The 17,681-nt window shown below is 37.0% G+C and overlaps 2 protein-coding genes across 2 annotated transcripts; both read left to right on the forward strand.

Annotated features, from left to right (window-relative positions):
• Nucleotides 1-1,447: 1,447 nt before the first annotated feature.
• On the forward strand, nt 1,448-11,388 carry LOC124640844 (tol-Pal system protein TolA-like). The gene is made up of 5 exons (XM_047178780.1): nt 1,448-1,510; nt 1,719-1,768; nt 3,452-3,954; nt 9,369-9,572; nt 10,283-11,388. Exons 2-5 carry the CDS (start codon nt 1,735-1,737, stop codon nt 10,469-10,471), a joined length of 930 nt encoding a protein of 309 aa, XP_047034736.1. The 5' UTR covers nt 1,448-1,510; nt 1,719-1,734; the 3' UTR covers nt 10,472-11,388.
• Nucleotides 11,389-13,629: 2,241 nt separating this feature from the next.
• Nucleotides 13,630-17,672, forward strand: LOC124640933 (ribosome biogenesis protein NOP53). The gene is made up of 8 exons (XM_047178897.1): nt 13,630-13,839; nt 14,174-14,339; nt 14,673-14,886; nt 15,245-15,426; nt 15,794-15,913; nt 16,247-16,467; nt 16,834-17,030; nt 17,411-17,672. The coding sequence occupies exons 1-8, from the start codon at nt 13,718-13,720 to the stop codon at nt 17,578-17,580; spliced, it is 1,392 nt and encodes a 463-aa protein (XP_047034853.1). The 5' UTR covers nt 13,630-13,717; the 3' UTR covers nt 17,581-17,672.
• The last annotated feature ends 9 nt before the right edge of the window (nt 17,673-17,681 follow it).

Below are 17,681 nucleotides of genomic sequence, written 5' to 3' on the forward strand. Positions count from 1 at the left end.
TTTCTGCCGCCAGGCGGCGCTTCGTATGCGTCAGGTCCAAACAGCTGTCAAATAGTATGGAATTGTAGGTGCCGAACTTATTGTTTATTGAAATTCTGTTATATTGGAAGTGTTATTGATTTTATTATGGACTACGGTCAGAATAAGGTTTCCGAACTAAAAATTGAGCTAAGAGAGAGGGTGCAAAAGTCACTGGTACTAAGGAAAAGCTTGTTGAAAAATTTGTTAACACAATATGATTTAGTTTTTTTTATTTACTCAACCTCAATAGTAAAACAATAATGCAGTGCTTTAATTATAAAATAAAAAAAAAACACTAAAATCGTTCACTATTCATAGTAAAGATAAGCACTATGACAGTTACCTGGACCTGACGACTCGGTGCTGCCACCTGGTGGACGCCATTTTAGAAAACCCTCATTGCATGCATCATACCTCTACTGCTTGTACCTATCAAATTACAAATGTACAAACAAACACAAAAGGCATGATTAAATTAGACAAACCCTTACAATTACAGCAGCCACAGCCTCCCCAACTCAGTAGCATTGCATTAGAACTCCTGACAGAATGCAGGCGGCGCAGGCCAGCATGTGATTGACTAAACGTTATGACATGGTGACGGGCGCTGGTGCACAATGATATAATTTTATTTTTCTCCACTTTGCACCCTAACAGCCTGGGTGACTGTTACAGATATGTATAGAGCTGATAATACACATTACTTTATGTTTTGAAAATTTTTTGATTATTTTTTTGCTAAAAGGGTTTTGACTCTAAAGTGAAAGGTGATTTTGAATATTTTTGCCACAACTCAAAGACGAATGAATTGATGATGATATCATGATTTGTAATGAATGTTATTATGTATAAGTGAATTCATTACAAAGGTTCAGTACCACACGTCATGATCCAAGAATCTCTATTTTCGTGATATTTGTAAGTCTACCATATTTGGCAATTTTTTAATAAAACTACGACTGAAATTGAGATTGCTTTAAAAAAAAGGATTTGCAGACACGTTCCTCCTGATCACTTTAAAGTTTTGGTACGTCGTTTTCCCAAACACAATTAATATAAAAACATTTCAAAGGATTTTTTTCATTAAAAAGCTCTACAGCCAATCCATATTCTAAATTAAGGAATAAGTCGCTAAGTTTTCAGCTAGCGCTAAACCAACGCTTCACGTGTCAATACAATTACCAAAGATGCTTGAGCTTTAATTTCAGAGCACTCCCGGATCTATATCCAAACAACAATAAAACCAAAATTTCCTTTATCCCAACAAATAAAGAGCTATTCACCAACACAAAAGAACTCCTTTCTTCAATTGTTACTAACAGCTCTATACAAATCCGCACTAGCCGTTGGTCTTTCGCTCCGTAGAGTAATCACTATAAATACAAGTGATTTTAGTCTGAGTTTACATTGCCTCACAGACCGCTAAGCGGGGCCTACCTACCCCTCGCCTAAACCAAAATATATCAAACATTTGTGAAAGTATTGGAAGGTAGTGAATTTTAGTGCTTAATTCAACATTTTAAAAAAGTTTTTGTGATATTTTTTAACAAAAAAAAAATTTTTTTTCTTAATTTTTGTGTAATTTTTTTATCTTAAAAAAAACTTTCAATTTTTCTTAATTTGGCGCTTAAAATAAATTGCTTATTTTTATTTTTCTTTGCGAATAAGTGTTAATAGTAATAACGGTGTAATTTCAGTTCGACTGTAGCCAAAATGAAGACCTTTTCAGCTGTATTATTATGTATGGGTAAGTTAATTCAAATAATTTACTTATATCAAAAAATATATTTTTATAAAATTAAATTAATTTGATACCAATAATATAATTCAATAAATTATCCAGTACCTTCAAGGAGGCATTCATCAATCTTGATATCTCTTAAGTTACATACAATTTCATTTTAATTATTTATTTATTAAAAAAAGTTTTACCAACAGCTTCTTACTTACAATTTAAATTAAGTAACAATATAAATTGATTTGAACTCGCAAACTTTGATTTATTTGACATTAAAATTAATTAAAACATTATTATATAGACGTTACCTTCATTCACAAATCATTCACCAATTAAATATTTTCATTCACGTTATCTTCATTCGCACATTAAATATTTTCTTAACCAATCAGGAACTAAAGAAAAGCATATAATTAAAGAGTGCAGTGCATGTGCTTAGAATTCACTCGCCCTACAAACAATACGTAACACAATAAAAACTACAATCACATCCGTTTCCGTTCAGCTTTTCCCACTACTTAATGAAAATTATTTACAGTGCGAGCGATGCGATCATTTCGTATGCGCATGAGTATATTAACTGAGAACTTTACATATATGGTCTTTGTCGCATCTATTTTTTTTAAATACATAATTCATAAGAAGGTCATTGATTGTTTTGTTTTTTTCGTATTTAATAACATTATACACAATGAAAGAGGATTCGGTATGCCAAATACCAAAATTATATCAAAAGTACCTACTACAACACAATTTTTTCTAAGAATCCAGTCAGATTTCTAAGAGTCTACAGAAGGTTATTTTACTTAACTTTAAACTTATAACTAATGAACTTTAGAAGTTCATTTTCAGCCAATTTCAATTCCTCAACTAAACTATTAAACAAAAAGTAAATAATTACATGGAATTATATCACGTTATCGGGTTTATATAACGGCGGAATGTAAATAATTCGGGATAGGAAGTTGGTTCCTCACGCAAGATTCGCTTTGTTTCCGTAACGCATGACCACGTTAAATACTCTATTAGTTAACTTTACCACTATTTAAGTAGTCTGTTACGATGGAGGAAAAACACCCACCCACTGTTATCTGGGAAAGAGAAACCAGATTTCTAGCTATGATTTTTTTTTATCATAAGCATGGCCAAACAGTCTATGGTCCCACAAATTTTTCTGTAAATTATTAACGCTATTTCGCTGAGCGAAAAACATGATTTTGTGGGATATCACGTTATATTTTTTCATGAGCTTTCATGTCTTTACGTTGTGGGCAGATAAATACTGAGGAGAAAAACTGATTCTCAAAAATCATTAAAATCTATAGTAAACATAAGCTCTGACTGTCGAGTAAAACTGGGAATTGGTTAATTATGGGTAAAATCAGTTTAGGTACTGGATAATAAAAAATATTTTATATTTCGAAAATCTGGTTTACACTCAATGTTTCAATAACTTACTGTTTATCAATTACTTATTTGTTATCCTTGTCCCAAAATTTTGCGTAAACTTGTTTTTGTGATAAATACGAGTATTTCATATTATGTAGTGAAAGTGACTGTTATCACTAGCTCTAAGAAAATGATCAATTAAGATTGTTGAGAAACAGAAAAGTTTTCTTATATAAAAATTTTCTTAAGATATTCGTTACGTAGCTAGAAGAACTGGAAGACTAACAACGGTATCCCTTGCAGGCACACTCTCCCTCGCCGCGGCAGCGCCCGTCGCCCGCGACAGCTCCCAAATCGAATATGAATACGACTACGATCACTCAGCGCAGCAACAGCAGCAACCAGCCCAGGAACCTCAAGAGTCAGCCAGCCACTACGACGCATACATACAGGACGTTAAAGCAGCAGCCAGCGGCGGCAACGGCGGCAAGAAGGGCTTCAGTCAGGGCAGTGGCCTTAGAACCATCGCTCAGGGATCAGCCAACCAAGCTAAAACTGCCCTAGGAAACCAGGCCGCCGCTGGTTACCAAGCTGCGTACGTCGCTAAGAACACCCTAGCCCAATCTGCTGCCCAAGCCAGTGCGACTGCTCAGGCAGCTTTAGCCGGTAAACAGGTGATCCTGTCGGGCTTGGAGCAGCAGGTCAGAGATGCGAAAGTCGGACTTCAGGGTGAAGAGATGCAGCTGCAGCAGGCTAAGAGAGCGGCTCAGGCTGCCGCGAACGCTGCCCAGCAAGCTATGCACCAGGTATGTGACAATATTACTTAACTCATTAAAATTATAAGCTATTGGACAGAGAAAAAAGCTAGGAAAAAAATTTATCTTATCTCGTGTCGAGTTCTTTTTTTATCTTTACAATCAAATATTTCGCATGCAATAAAACTGTCATGAACAAGTGAAACGCACTTTATGTCCACGGCCGTACAGAGTTACTCAAAAAAATTAAATTCCAAACAATTGCACAAACTCGTCCAGTTTCAATTCACAATAATTTTGGCAATGAACTAATTAAAAAAACTGGAGACCCGCTGTCAGCTTTTTACAGCGAAGATAACGCAACGTTAAGACTTAAAGTTACTTTTAAAGATAACTATAAAAACAACACGACGAATAGCGAAACATACAAAAAACTCGTTGTGCAAATCGGTGCAAATGAGTTTTACGAACAAGATAATAAAACATTGAAGAAAGAAAGATATCGGAAAGTCAATTAAAATTACTCAGTTACGCAACATTGCGGTCCACTAGCTTTGGGAAATGAATCGATCGTTTACTAGTTTATAGATCTTTTTACTCCATTTGTTATAGCAGTGTAAGTAAGTGGTAATACAAATGCTATATGACATAATATAGAAATGTCTAATGCTAGTAACTTTATTGTTAACATTGTAGATATTATAACAATCGATCTATATGTTACGTAAGCAGAAAAACTGGAACGTTAAATTGCTGTTAAGTAATTTGGAGCAAAAGATTTTGAAAAAGAAATGCAACAAAATGTGCATTTTATTTTTGGCAGTACAACGTAGTTTAATTGCCCCTGATTAATTTATCTGGATGACACGTTCATCTTAACGATCTTAGCTTAGTTGGTAGTTTTCATTATTAGGGTTCCGTACCTCGAATGGAAAAAACGGAACCCTTATAGGATCACTTTGTTGTCCGTCTGTCTGTCTGTCTGTCTGTCAAGACCCTTTATTTTTCCTATAATTTGTGTATCAGTTTGGATGACCACTTTTTCCATTATGTAACTTTCTTGGCGAGAATACTATTCCCAAAAACCATTCATACCTTACCTAATTTTATACTGTACTCTTTTACGGCTTTACCCAAGACTAATTTCGCACTATTCCAATTTGCAACACAAACGCAACTGGACTCCATCGCGAAAATGCAATTCCAATTTCCAAATATTACGTGATAAACGAACAAAAACATATTAATTTGAAATAAATTGCAATCGCATGTAATTGATTTGCTTTATGTTATGGTGTTTAGTAACTAAGTAAAGTACGAAAAACTTTTGTCGCAACTGATTGATCTTGAGAAAGAGATCTTTTGTCAGCCGTAGCTAAAGTTGTTGTAATATTGACCGAGTATTAGGTAGCACTTGGGGCGGGCACTGCAGATAATTGACTGGTTGAAAATAGAAGCACTGGATGAAAAAAGGTTTCTCAAAGTAGGTTAGAGTTTCAAAATAATTTTGTTCAATTTTGCAGCCAAATGGCACGAATAGGATCTCTTGATCCGGATTTAGATTGACTTGTTTGCTAACGTTTTGATTATTTGGATCATCGAAACATCACCATCACCATCTCGTAATAAACAGTGCCATTCATAAACCCTATTAGAAGTATGATTTCTTTGTCAGTCATAGATGCTTCAGTAAAGCCTACTTTTGGATGAATTAGGTCTAGTCAGTCACAGTGACCGATTACTACAGTCTAATCATTATATAACTTAACTGTTGCATTACAATTGCAACTTCATTTGTAATAATTGGTCAAAGGTTTCCTATTGCATATTTTATTCATAATTCTATTACCATCTGTTATGATTTCTTTCATTAGTCCATTGATGATCAACTCTTAGATAATCGATCTTCATGACCCTGATTTTAAAATGATCGTGTCACAGTTCCATGGTGTATAATCACATATAAACGCATTTCCTGATCAAGAGCAATCAAATCATCAAAGTAGTTTCGAAAAAAAATCTTGTATATAGTCATCTCTTGTAAGAGTGTCAGTACTTTACTAATAGCTGATCATAATTTAGAATCATACAAACTATCAATTTCCCGAAGAGTGAAAAAGTTTTTAAAAGACGTGAATTCTTTTTTATAAGCGTAGCTATAAATTTGGTCGACAATTGCAATTACAGTGCAACAATAGCCACAAAAAATGATCAAAAATAAGATTCAACAAAATTTAAAAAAGCCAGTCAGGCAATCGTCGTAATGTAATGGTACCGAGCGAAACATTTTGCAAGCGTTGATCGAAGTTCAGTTTGCGACACATTTTAATTATAAACACGTTCCGGTCCATTTTGTGACTTTATTGTATCTTAGATATTATTTAAATTGCCGTTTACAGCACAAGGTCTGTCATTGGATACAGTATGGTTATCATAATGTTGTTTAGAGGAATTAATGTAAATGACTTTCTTTTAAATGTTATGTTCAGCATTTTAATTTTCATCCAGTTTCTTCTCTAATGTTGATGGCATTGTTATTTCTCTAGTGACTCTATAAGCGACTGTTTATTATAAATGTTAACGGATCTTGTATGCCAGTTATTGAATGAATGAGTCATACAATGTTGTTTTGTTAGCCCAGTGTGTATTATTATTTCATAATATAGAAAACTAGTATTGAATGAAACCAAACGCCCCACGTTTTGCAACTTGATCTTAACATTGTAACCAATACTCACCTTCCTACTAATTCATGGTTAGAGAGTAAAATTGTTTATTGAACTTGAAACTTTCGCTCTCAGTACGACATGACTGTATTATTGTGTGGGCTACCTGATCTACATAGTTTTTGCCGAACTGATGATAAATGCTTTTTAGAACTTCTGCCTTATTTTTTACGACTACGAATACTCCGTTGTTATTCATAACAACAGTAAATTCTGCCGTGAAAATTCTGACCAATGTTTATAATTACCATGACCAGTATCAACTGTGTGTCCCATGACCGTGGACATGAGCCGCTACTACGCTTCTCCGCAAAACAAGTTAAATTGGTAATAAGTAGTATGAGTAGGGGCAAATCCCCTGGGCATGATGGGCTTAGTATAGAACATTTAAAATATGCGGGCGTTCATATGCCGAGGGTCCTATCTTTGTTCTATACGATGTGTATAAGCCACTCGTATCTGCCGGCAGACTTAATTAAGTGCATTGTGGTACCCATCGTGAAGAACAGAACCGGTGACGTCTCGGACCTGGGCAACTACCGCCCGATTTCCCTCGCAACTGTAATGGCCAAAGTGTTTGACAGTATGCTTGACTCCTCGTTGTCAAAGTTCATCACGTTGCACGATGCACAGTTTGGGTTTTGTCCTGGACTTTCAACGGAAAGTGCTATCCTGGCTGTCAAACATACTGTCAAATACTACACTGACCGTAGGACCCCGGTGCATGCCTGCTTCCTTGACCTCTCCAAAGCATTCGATCTTGTTTCTTACGACGTGCTTTGGGGAAAGTTGAGGGATAGGGGTGTGCCGAAGGAACTGCTCAGTATTTTACAGTACTGGTATGGTGGCCAGACAAACCGTGTCAAATGGTGTAATGCGTTCTCGGAATCGTATGGGTTGGAGTGCGGGGTGCGGCAGGGTGGTTTGTCGTCGCCCCGGCTCTTCAATCTATATATTAATGATCTCATTGCTGAGCTCAGCAGCATGCGTGTCGGATGCAGTATTAATGGTGTTTGTTGCAACAATATCAGTTATGCAGATGACATGGTGCTGCTGGGCCCATCTCCGGGATCTATAATCGAGATGTTAAAGGTATGTGAGACCTTTGCTGCTACACATGGACTGATATATAATGCCAAAAAGTGTGAATACATGGTTTTTGGGGTCGCAGGTAAGTGCCGGGAAAGTACTCTCGAAATCGCTATTAACGGCACGCCTATACGCAGAGTGAATAAATTCAAGTATCTTGGTCATTTTCTTACCGACGACCTTAGCGACCATGAGGACATTGAAAGGGAGCGTAGGGCTCTGGCGGTCAGAGGTAACATGTTGGCACGAAGATTTGCTCGGTGTACTGATCAAGTAAAGATTACGCTTTTTAAAGCTTATTGTCAGAGCTTTTACACCGGTAATCTTTGGGTCAACTACTCGAAAAGATCGCTGGACGTCCTGCGCGTCCAATACAATAATGTTTTTAGGATGCTGTTGCGATTGCCTCGTTGTTGTAGTGCCTCCGAAATGTTCGCGGTAACCCACACTGACGGGTTTCATGCTATCATTCGCAAGAAAACGGCTTCGCTCTTGAGCAGAATAAGGGGCAGTCGCAATAGCATTTTGAAAACCATAGCGGCCGATTTATCGTCTTCGATATTTAGGCATCTCGTGAGGAGACTTATACCCTAATACCTACCTACTTCATTGTTTATAGGTTTATGGGTGATGGGTGGGCCTCTTTAATTAAGTTAATTTATAAATTCATCTTTAGTTAAGTTACTAACAATAGTGTTTAAGTGAAAACTTGTTTTACTAACAATTTATGGATCTTTTAGTTGTCCGAAATAAATGATTATTATTATTATAAATGTATGTCTCTTCCAGACCTCGGGACTACAGAGTCCCGGATTTTTGGGAGGCGAACGTGGGGCCGAAGCCAACACGCTGAAGCCCTTTTGAGACAACTTTAATGAAATGGTGACACAAAACCGACGATTATCCCTGTATACACTATAGAAATGTACCCAAGGACAATCCCCGGTTCTGTGCTAAACTATTGCTAACTATGGATGAAAACTACTTGGGCTATTGTGATGGGATGCTAATGGACTAGGAATGGGAAACTACGGGAACTATGTCACCTGCCGATGACAATGTATTAAATACATGTAAAAATGGCAGGTGGAGACTCGCCAACTCACTTACTGGGCCCCCGGGAATCAGTCACTGAATAGCAACAAGAGAGCAACAGGTACATGAGCGGCTGAAGGGTGAGGATACCTCGGCGGACTTTAAACGCAGATCACGCGCTCCCTGTGGGTCCAGCATCACCGGCCCACTCGCCACTTACCACGAGGCACCTACCCTCCGAGTGGGCTGCTAACCCTGCTCTAGCGACTCCACTCTGACCGGCCGATGAAGGCAAGCCAAGAGGCGGGAGACCTATCCCCCGTCATGCTTCACTCCGGCAAGTCGGAGGTGAGGGACAGTATACTCTCCCTGGAGCACTCGGATATATAGCCCCGCGGGGTCGCTACTCCCCGTCATCCGCCTCAGATGCCCTGCGGGGCTTATTATTATTATTATAATTGGAATTTTAAAAAAACATGAAATCTTCCCTTTTTTCGGCCAATTACCACACTTATCTTATATTTGACCTCTTGCCTTAAGATTTGGAAAAACTTTAAAACTATCAACACCACTTCTAAAAACCACAGCTTCTAACTTACCCCTCAATTCTTCCAGGTGAACGTAATCCAAGCCGCCTTGAATGCTGCGCAAGCGACATCAGAGAACGCCAACGAGGCCGCCTCCCAGGCTGCAGGTGAGCTTGGAGCGCAGACCGCCATGGTGGGAGCCGCCAGACAGAGGCTGCACGCTCTCCAGGAGCAGCTCCATGGAGTCAGGATCGACTTCGAGGCTACTCAGGCGGCGGCGAGAAAGGCTCAGGTATGTTTGGAAAATAAAGTCTTGAATAGCTATCCTACCATGATTTTGTACATTCTGGAAAACAGTTCTAGGATAAAAAAGTTTGGAAGTGGGATAGACTGAAAGTTTTCGATGGAAGTGATGGTGTTTAGTATGAGAACACTTCGCTTGTTTACAATCTTGAAGTTTTTTTGGAGAAGCTTAGAGACCTGAATTTACCGGAGTTTTAGAAAGATAGATTTGAAAGGTTCTCAGTAGTTTGAAATAATAACGACTGTCGTTTTCCTGAACAGGAAGCGCAGAGGAACTCAAAGGCGTACATTATTGAGGACATTACCATTTCCATGTTCTACTGAGATGATGAGAAGAAAAAAATGGCATTAATTTATTCCCTGTTCATTGTTGTTCTTATAATAAATGTTGTTGATCTCAGTCCTCTCTTTCTTTCTTTTGAATAGATGTCCTATAACAGCCTTATTGTCCTGACAGCTTTTTTTTGGTCGTCAATATTTCACCAAGGTGCTGAGGCTTGTATGCATTGGTATCTTATTGGGAGTAACGTGTTCGCCTTTAGATGGATCTACATAATTTATTTTAGAAGCCTGGAGAATCAGCTGTCATTTTTCAGAATCTCACACTGAAGCATTCCCATTTAACCTAATGAGGATCAAATCATGGCCTGAAAAATGCTTACCAACTAACTGTATCAAATCCTTTCTCACTTCTTCCAGGCGGCAGCGCAGCAAGCCCAGGCTAACGCAGCTGCTGCAGCAGCAAAGGCAGCAGCCGCCGGCCTCGGGGGACAGAAGGACTCGTCTCACGAAGGTACGGCGCCCGAGCAGTACCAGGCGGCTCCTCAAAGCCAGGAACAGGGCAGTCAGGAGCAGTACTATCAGCTACAGTCGGACTACCACCACTAGTAACATTAAGGTTTTAGGTGTCTAAGTTCTGGGGTTCGTTTAACATCGTTGGTTTGTTGATTTTTGTTGGTAGGTACACCTATGATCCTTTTCTTTTGCTTATTCCATTTGATTTTCTTTCTGTTCTTCTTCATTAGTTGCATTTAAAAGTTCATGTTCGTAATGTTCCATTTCAAAATCCATACCTTCATTATCATTGAAATCAATTTCGAATTTCCCTTCCTTCCCTATTGTCTATATATCGCTTCATTCCATTTCAATTCCTTCTCCTTCGTCAATCTATCTAGATAAATTACCTATTGCCACATAAAATCAACAAAACGAAAATGTTTGAGGATCCCAGAACTAAAGTTAATACGTTATTATTAGCATAGGATACTTTAGCATTAAAATATTTATTTCACCACTTTGCATATCCTATTCTAATATTAACACCAAGTAGATTTACTTCTACTAAGATGTAAATAAATATGTTTTTTATAGTTAGGAGTGCTTCAAGATCGAGTTTTATGTGATATCTGTTATGTTTTCTTACTATTTTTTACTTTTATACAAGAGGTCCCAAGTGTTCTCGGTTTTGTATATGTGTAATATGATGGTTACACTACAAAAAATGTTAGAGGTAATAATGCCGGATGGCGAACGAACCTTGTAACAGTGCAACGCAACAGAGCAACAATACTATCTTATTCTCTCTCTACAGTTACTGCAACATGCTGCGTATCATGTTGCTTGTTACGTTGCATGTTACGCTACAGTTTCCTTTGATACTAACATACAAAATTAAGTGCGATGTCTCAAAGCCATAGAGTGTCGACAGAAAATGTGGAAAATAAAATATTGTTTTTGTTATTTCTGTTCTTTCAATAATCTTGACTGATGACTATCTGACTGTGACTTCTGACTACTTTACTTGACATCTCACTTAATATAATTGACTTGATTAACACTTGACCCACCCTGCTTCTCTCATGTAATTGTACCAATGCATGAAATTCTTCACTTATAAGCAGTATTAGTTATCGAACTGGTTTCACAATATAACATACACATTCTAGAATAACAAAGATCCATAGATCCACTAAAATACCAATTGATTCTCCTTAATACAAGAAGATATGGAGATAATTTTAAATAACAAATATAGGTTTATTAAAAAAGCAGATTCCTTTAACCAAGTAAAGAGATCATTTTGTTTGCACCCGAACATTGTTCATTCTAAATTAGTTAGGAGCACTTTATGAAATAATCACTAACTGGTAAGTAACTATCACCTACCTTAGCTTGGCACTTATACTATAACTTCATTTGAACACAAAAATCTTCTCCGCTCGTTTACCTTATGCTTTTTTTTCCTAAAACTTGATGCTTCTTTTATTTTCAAATATACTTCTGAGGCAGGTAATTGATGATAGATATTGTAGCTGAAGGAGAAGACTACATTCGCTTAACCGCCTAAACCTATGGCTTTGTTTCATGGCTCGTCAACGAATCCAGAAGATTCGTTAAGCGAGGTGTTTCCTATATTTCAGAGTGGGCCAGCTCCGACCAGGATCCTATTCAAGTGACCAGCGAACAACCCTTGCACATCCATGAAGAACCCGAACAGTTCATCCCAGAACCCGAACCATCTCACGCTATCATTGAAACCATTGAAACCATCAACGCATTCACACCAAAACCGCCCTCACTCAACCAATCACCGCATACAAATCAAAACCAGATCGAACTAGATAAATCCGTCGAATTCCAGTACCAGCCATTCCAATCCGCTTTCAGCCAGTTTAGTTTCAAACCTATTTCCACTAAGCCTGCAAAGTTAGTCGCTAAACAAGTTAATAATTATGCAGCTAATAATGTAAAATTAGCCGTTAAGCCCGCCATTGCTAAGCCTACTAAAGTAGTTGCTAAACCTACCCAGGTAGTGAGTAAGCCTACCCAGTTAGTAAGTAAGCCTACCCAGTTAGTAAATAAGCCAACTAAGGTAGTTCTTACGAAATCGAAAGGAAATATATTCCAAGATGCTTACGTTAATTTAGATAGTTTTAACAAGGCCAACAGTCAGACTTATGCGAAGCAATTTGGATTTTATGGATGGTAGTAGAAGAAAGTTATAAGAGGTAGGTTCACCTTGTAAGTAGCTCATCGCTTTTTCCCATTACACCACATACACAAAAGACCCATGAAAATAAATTATTTATTACTGAAAAGCCCAAAGTAACTACAATAATTTAAAAATATTTATTTAACAGCAGCACATTTAAATATAAGAAACCCTGATTATTGTATAGAACTTTTTAATATTTTACTGTAAGTAACAAACAAACACACTAACATCTGTACAAAATTTTATAAAGAATATTAAGCCGTAACTTGTTTCTGTAGCACCAGCGAAAGAAGAGCAGAAGGCGGCTGAGCCCGAAGAAGAAGAGGAGGCCGAGGAAGAAGAAGAAGAAGAAGAAGAGGATTGCGAAGAAGAGAAAAAGAAGAAATAGAAAAACCAAACAGTTAAATGCCATTTATTAGTTCGATGTCTACATACCTAGTTAGTTTTTAATTTTGTTACTTAGTTTTAAGGACGTTGTAGTAATAAAATAATAAAAATCATTTTTAGGTATTTATTTTACATTGAACGGAACCTAATTTATTGAAGAGATATGGATGTCAATGTTTTTTTGGGCGTGTTGGAAATAAAAGTGGAGATAGTAATTTTTTACTCGTGTTTTATTTAATTGTCTTTATGATGTTTCTTAATGACTCTTCGATGAATTTATGAGCCTATTACAGTGAAAACCATTAAAATCCAGAATACCGATGCTAAGAGACACAATTCCTTCTTCATGATATATTAGCATGAAACCTAGATAATGATATATTCGGTAAATTTTATGAAAAATGTTTCTGAACGGAAAGAAAAAGTACGTTTCCGAACGAATTATATACTGTCAAACTTAGCTACGTTCCTTAATAAGCAGTATTTACGAGTCAGGGCACTAAATTAAACAGTTCAGAAACAAAATATATTCATACACGAATATTATTTTACATATGTTTATACAGCATGTTTTAAGTTGAATGTAAAAAAATTGGTTTTGTAATTGTTTGATCCCAGAAGTTTAATAATATTAACTAGAAACGTCAAAGTTTGTGAAGCAAAGAGAAACAGCAAAATGGAACGTTCCTTTGAAAACTCGACATTGACGTGCTACACATGTTTATAGAAAAATATTAAAATAAATACACAAAATGTCGGTTGTTAAGAAGAAGAAGCGTGTTTCTAAGAAAAATAAGAAAGCGTGGGGAAAATACTGTGATATTCGCGATGTAGAGGAGTTTCTTGAAGACCAGAGATTAGAAGAACGTTTGGGGTAAGTTAGGTTATGTTGACATCATGTGCGCAACTATTTTGTATTTATTTTCACTCTGTTTTACTAAAACTACATTAAAATCAGTTGTTTATACCAAGGAAAGCTAAATGGCTTCATTAATATATGATAAAGATCATTAAATCCGTTGTACTTATTACAAAAATCGTATAAACATTTACCATTGAAAATTATTGGTAAAACGTTGTTTTATTTCCAAAAAAACCCACGCAGTACCTTAAACGTATATTGTACTTTCCATATATCCATCAATTCTTCTTTATTAAACAACATCATTTAATATTTCATAATATTAACCACAAAATTTAATTTTCAGTAAGTTTGAGACCAAGCCTGACAGTGAATTGTTCGTGGTCGATACAGCCGGGGACAATAAAGATGAGGCTGACGACAAGAAGCCACCAATATCCCACAAACTACAGAAGAGAGCTAAGCTTAAAGAAGTGCCCAAATGCTTCGAAGTTCTGCTGCCTACTTCTAAGGTCTGTTACTTTAATCTTATTATACTCAAACTCCTGTTAGTATAAAGTGAAACTGTGTAAACTTTGTACAGTCTCTGTTTGGGTGACCCTTTTTCTCAAAACCATAATGCTTAAATGTGAAACACAAGGATGTTCTCGAATCAAAGCATTACTCTGCAATCTGCATCATTTCGCAATATAATAATGTATAGTATCAAACATAAACACATTTTACATTCATTTATATCCCTAAATACGTATATGTTTTTCAAAGATCTTTCTATTTTAACAATTCATGTTAGATGTACATACTTAGCATGTTTCAATACAATGTTTAATTACAAAACATTTCAGGTTCAAGATCCAAATGCAAAACGTAACCATGTGAACCCAATAGGCTCCAAGCCATCAGCATTGAGCAAGCTGAGAGAAAAACGCCTAGCCAAGAAGGGAGTGTTTGAGAAGAAACTAGCTGAAGCTAAGAAAAATAGGAAGTTAGCTATAGACAAGAAGAGGAAAGCTAAGCAAGTTAGACAGAACTTCAACTTGGATTTGTGGGGAAAGGATTGTAAGTATATAGTAAATATCAATATGTTTTTTTTTAAATCAGGCTGTATTTCATCACTTTTTTCTTAACATGACAGCGTGACAGTCATTACCATAATCAATTGGTTAAAGTGACTTTTTCTATGCAAGTGGAATTTTCGTAATACCTTGTTGCCTTAGACAGACTATGACCTAATCATTTGAGGTACATAAATTCAGAATATAAAGTTTCCTACAAGTATTGGATCTTTTGATTTCCTTAATCTGATTTCTATCTTCAAGATAGAAATGATAGAAATAATAGAATGAGATAGAAATACAACAATGTTGTATTTATGTGAAAATGATTAAGCATTCACAATTCTTGTGTTCTTTTTTAGTACCAGAAGCCAAAGGCATTCCAGAATCACTAGTAGACGAGTTCATCTCGCCAGAAGCACAGTTACACAATGTGCTTCCCACACAGAGGCTCAGGCCCAAGCCTCCGCTAGCCAAGACGGTGGTCACCAGGGCTGCTGTGGAGACTCCACATCCGGGAGTCAGTTATAACCCATCGTATCAGGTTGGTACCTTGTTTGTTGCAGTAATGTTCTCTAAAGAGTGTTAGTTCTGAAAATATTTTGATTTTACTGTAACTTTTGATTCATTTTTATACCAAGGGTTGCCTTGGGTCTTAATCAATCCTGTTGGAAATATGTCACAAGCTTAAATTCTTACATCCATATGCATCGTCTACTTTGGTAAGGTTAAACTGGCTATTCACAACTCATGTGACTGTTCATTTGTCTCATTATGAAGCACTCACTTATATTTATTTTTTATTTTGAATTTAATGTTTTGGCAACAATAGTGACTACTAAATCCCCGAATTTCCACATTTATCAACTATCTTCAATTAATTATTAATCAATTATCTTTCAATTTTCCAGGAGCATCAAGACCTCTTGCAACAAGTGGGCCAGCATGAACAGAAGATGATGAAGCGCGAGGCTCACCTCAACAGAGTCACCACCGGCATGTTCCGGAAGGTCACGCAGCAGCAGAAGGAGGTATGTTTGTGTACTTTCAAGATTAAATAAGTCTTAATAATTAAATAGTCATTCAGCACTTGCTTGGTACATATACGTTTTTATGCATAGGACTCTGTTAGACAAGATTAAACTTACAAGGGTGTTTTTTACATACAAGCGACTCTGTTCTGCAATACCTACCTTGAGAAAAAACAGTACGGTTGGCAATAGCTTGCAACCATGCACGATAATCACATAACGTTGATGACGAGTGTCGCGAGTTGTTGCATACTTTTTGTTTCTCGTCTGCAAACACCCTACTATCATTTCATCAGACAATTTGTAATATCTTCTCTTCCCTCTGTTATACAGAACCAATGGCTAGAAGAGATGAGCTCTGGTTTACCCCAGCCTCACAACCCTGCCGAGGACTCTGACCCACCATCAGACAACGAGTACAAAGCCATCAACCCGCCCGTGAAGAACAAGAAGAAAGACCACAAGGCGAGGAGGAAGCAGAAAGAAAGATTAGAGGAGAAGGAGCGCTTGAAACGAGAGAAGATTGATAAGAAGAAGATTACTGATCTTTATAAGTGAGTTTTACTAGGCCAAGGTTTTTTGTGGTGTATCAGAAGGATACTTTTGTGTTATGTTTTAAGTCTTCTTCAGAATAACTAGATACCGATATTTCCCCCAGCTTGGGAAAGACTTTTGTTCGTGAACATTTTTAGTCTGTGTTGCCGTCGACAAAATACTGGGCTCTTGGATGTGTTATTTATTATGTGCATTAGATTCATAAGGGGGAAATTCTGAGAAATTCATATCAAAAATCCCTGTTTCAATCAATCATCCTTATCAATTTCGTAGACAAACACTAGAGGGAGCAAAATTGTTTTTATTAACTTTTTCGTATATACCATGTAATTGTAGCATGGTCACTAATAAAAATCCCCTACCAGGCTCCGCAAACTCCAGTCTTCAATCAAGAGCCGTGAACAGCAGCAAGTAGAGGAGCGAGCGAAGCGTGCGGAGAAGCGAGCCGTCGCCGCCGCCACCGCGCTGCCCACGCTCAGTGCACACAAGACGCCGGTGAAGGAACCTGACTTCGTAGACCCTAAGGAGTTGAGTGGGGATCTTAGGAATATTAAGTCTAATAGTAAGTACTTACTTTATAATTAAGTATACCTATGTACAAATGTCAGTTTTCTTATATTTTCCTCGTCAAACTACTCAACCAGTTAGATTTTTTAGATGACAGTTTAATTTAGAATTTACCTTCATTAACCTCTCTCGCAATATAGAATGGTATATAAGTCATGTAAGTGCAAGTAAGAGGTATACCTGTTATTTTGCATTAATCAGAGGGATATCAGATGAACTGGTAATAAACTGATATTGTAGTTATGTATATTGATGTTGAAGATAAATTAAATTACTATTTCGCATTGTGGGTGCAAATATAAAACCAAATATCTCTCCTACATATAACATACGAATGTAACCCCTATCACTCTAACAATAACACTCATTTTCCAGCGAACCTCCTCCGCGACCGTTTCGAGTCACTCCAGCGTCGCGGCGCCCTCGCAGCCTCCAAGGTCATGATGAAGAAGAAACGCAAGCTCAAGAGTTACTTCAAACCAGGACATAAGGTCACTGACAAGGACATAGAGAAATATGTCACCAGGAGTGCGGGCAAAAAGTGATCTTAAAGTGTATGGTGTAAGGTACAGTTTGTATTGTATGATAAAGTGTAATGTGCGTTAGTACGTTAATAAAGAGTAATTTAAAGATTTAAGTTGGTTTT

Source organism: Helicoverpa zea, chromosome 21 (assembly GCF_022581195.2).
Source record: "Helicoverpa zea isolate HzStark_Cry1AcR chromosome 21, ilHelZeax1.1, whole genome shotgun sequence".
NCBI classification, from domain to species: Eukaryota; Metazoa; Arthropoda; class Insecta; order Lepidoptera; family Noctuidae; genus Helicoverpa; species Helicoverpa zea.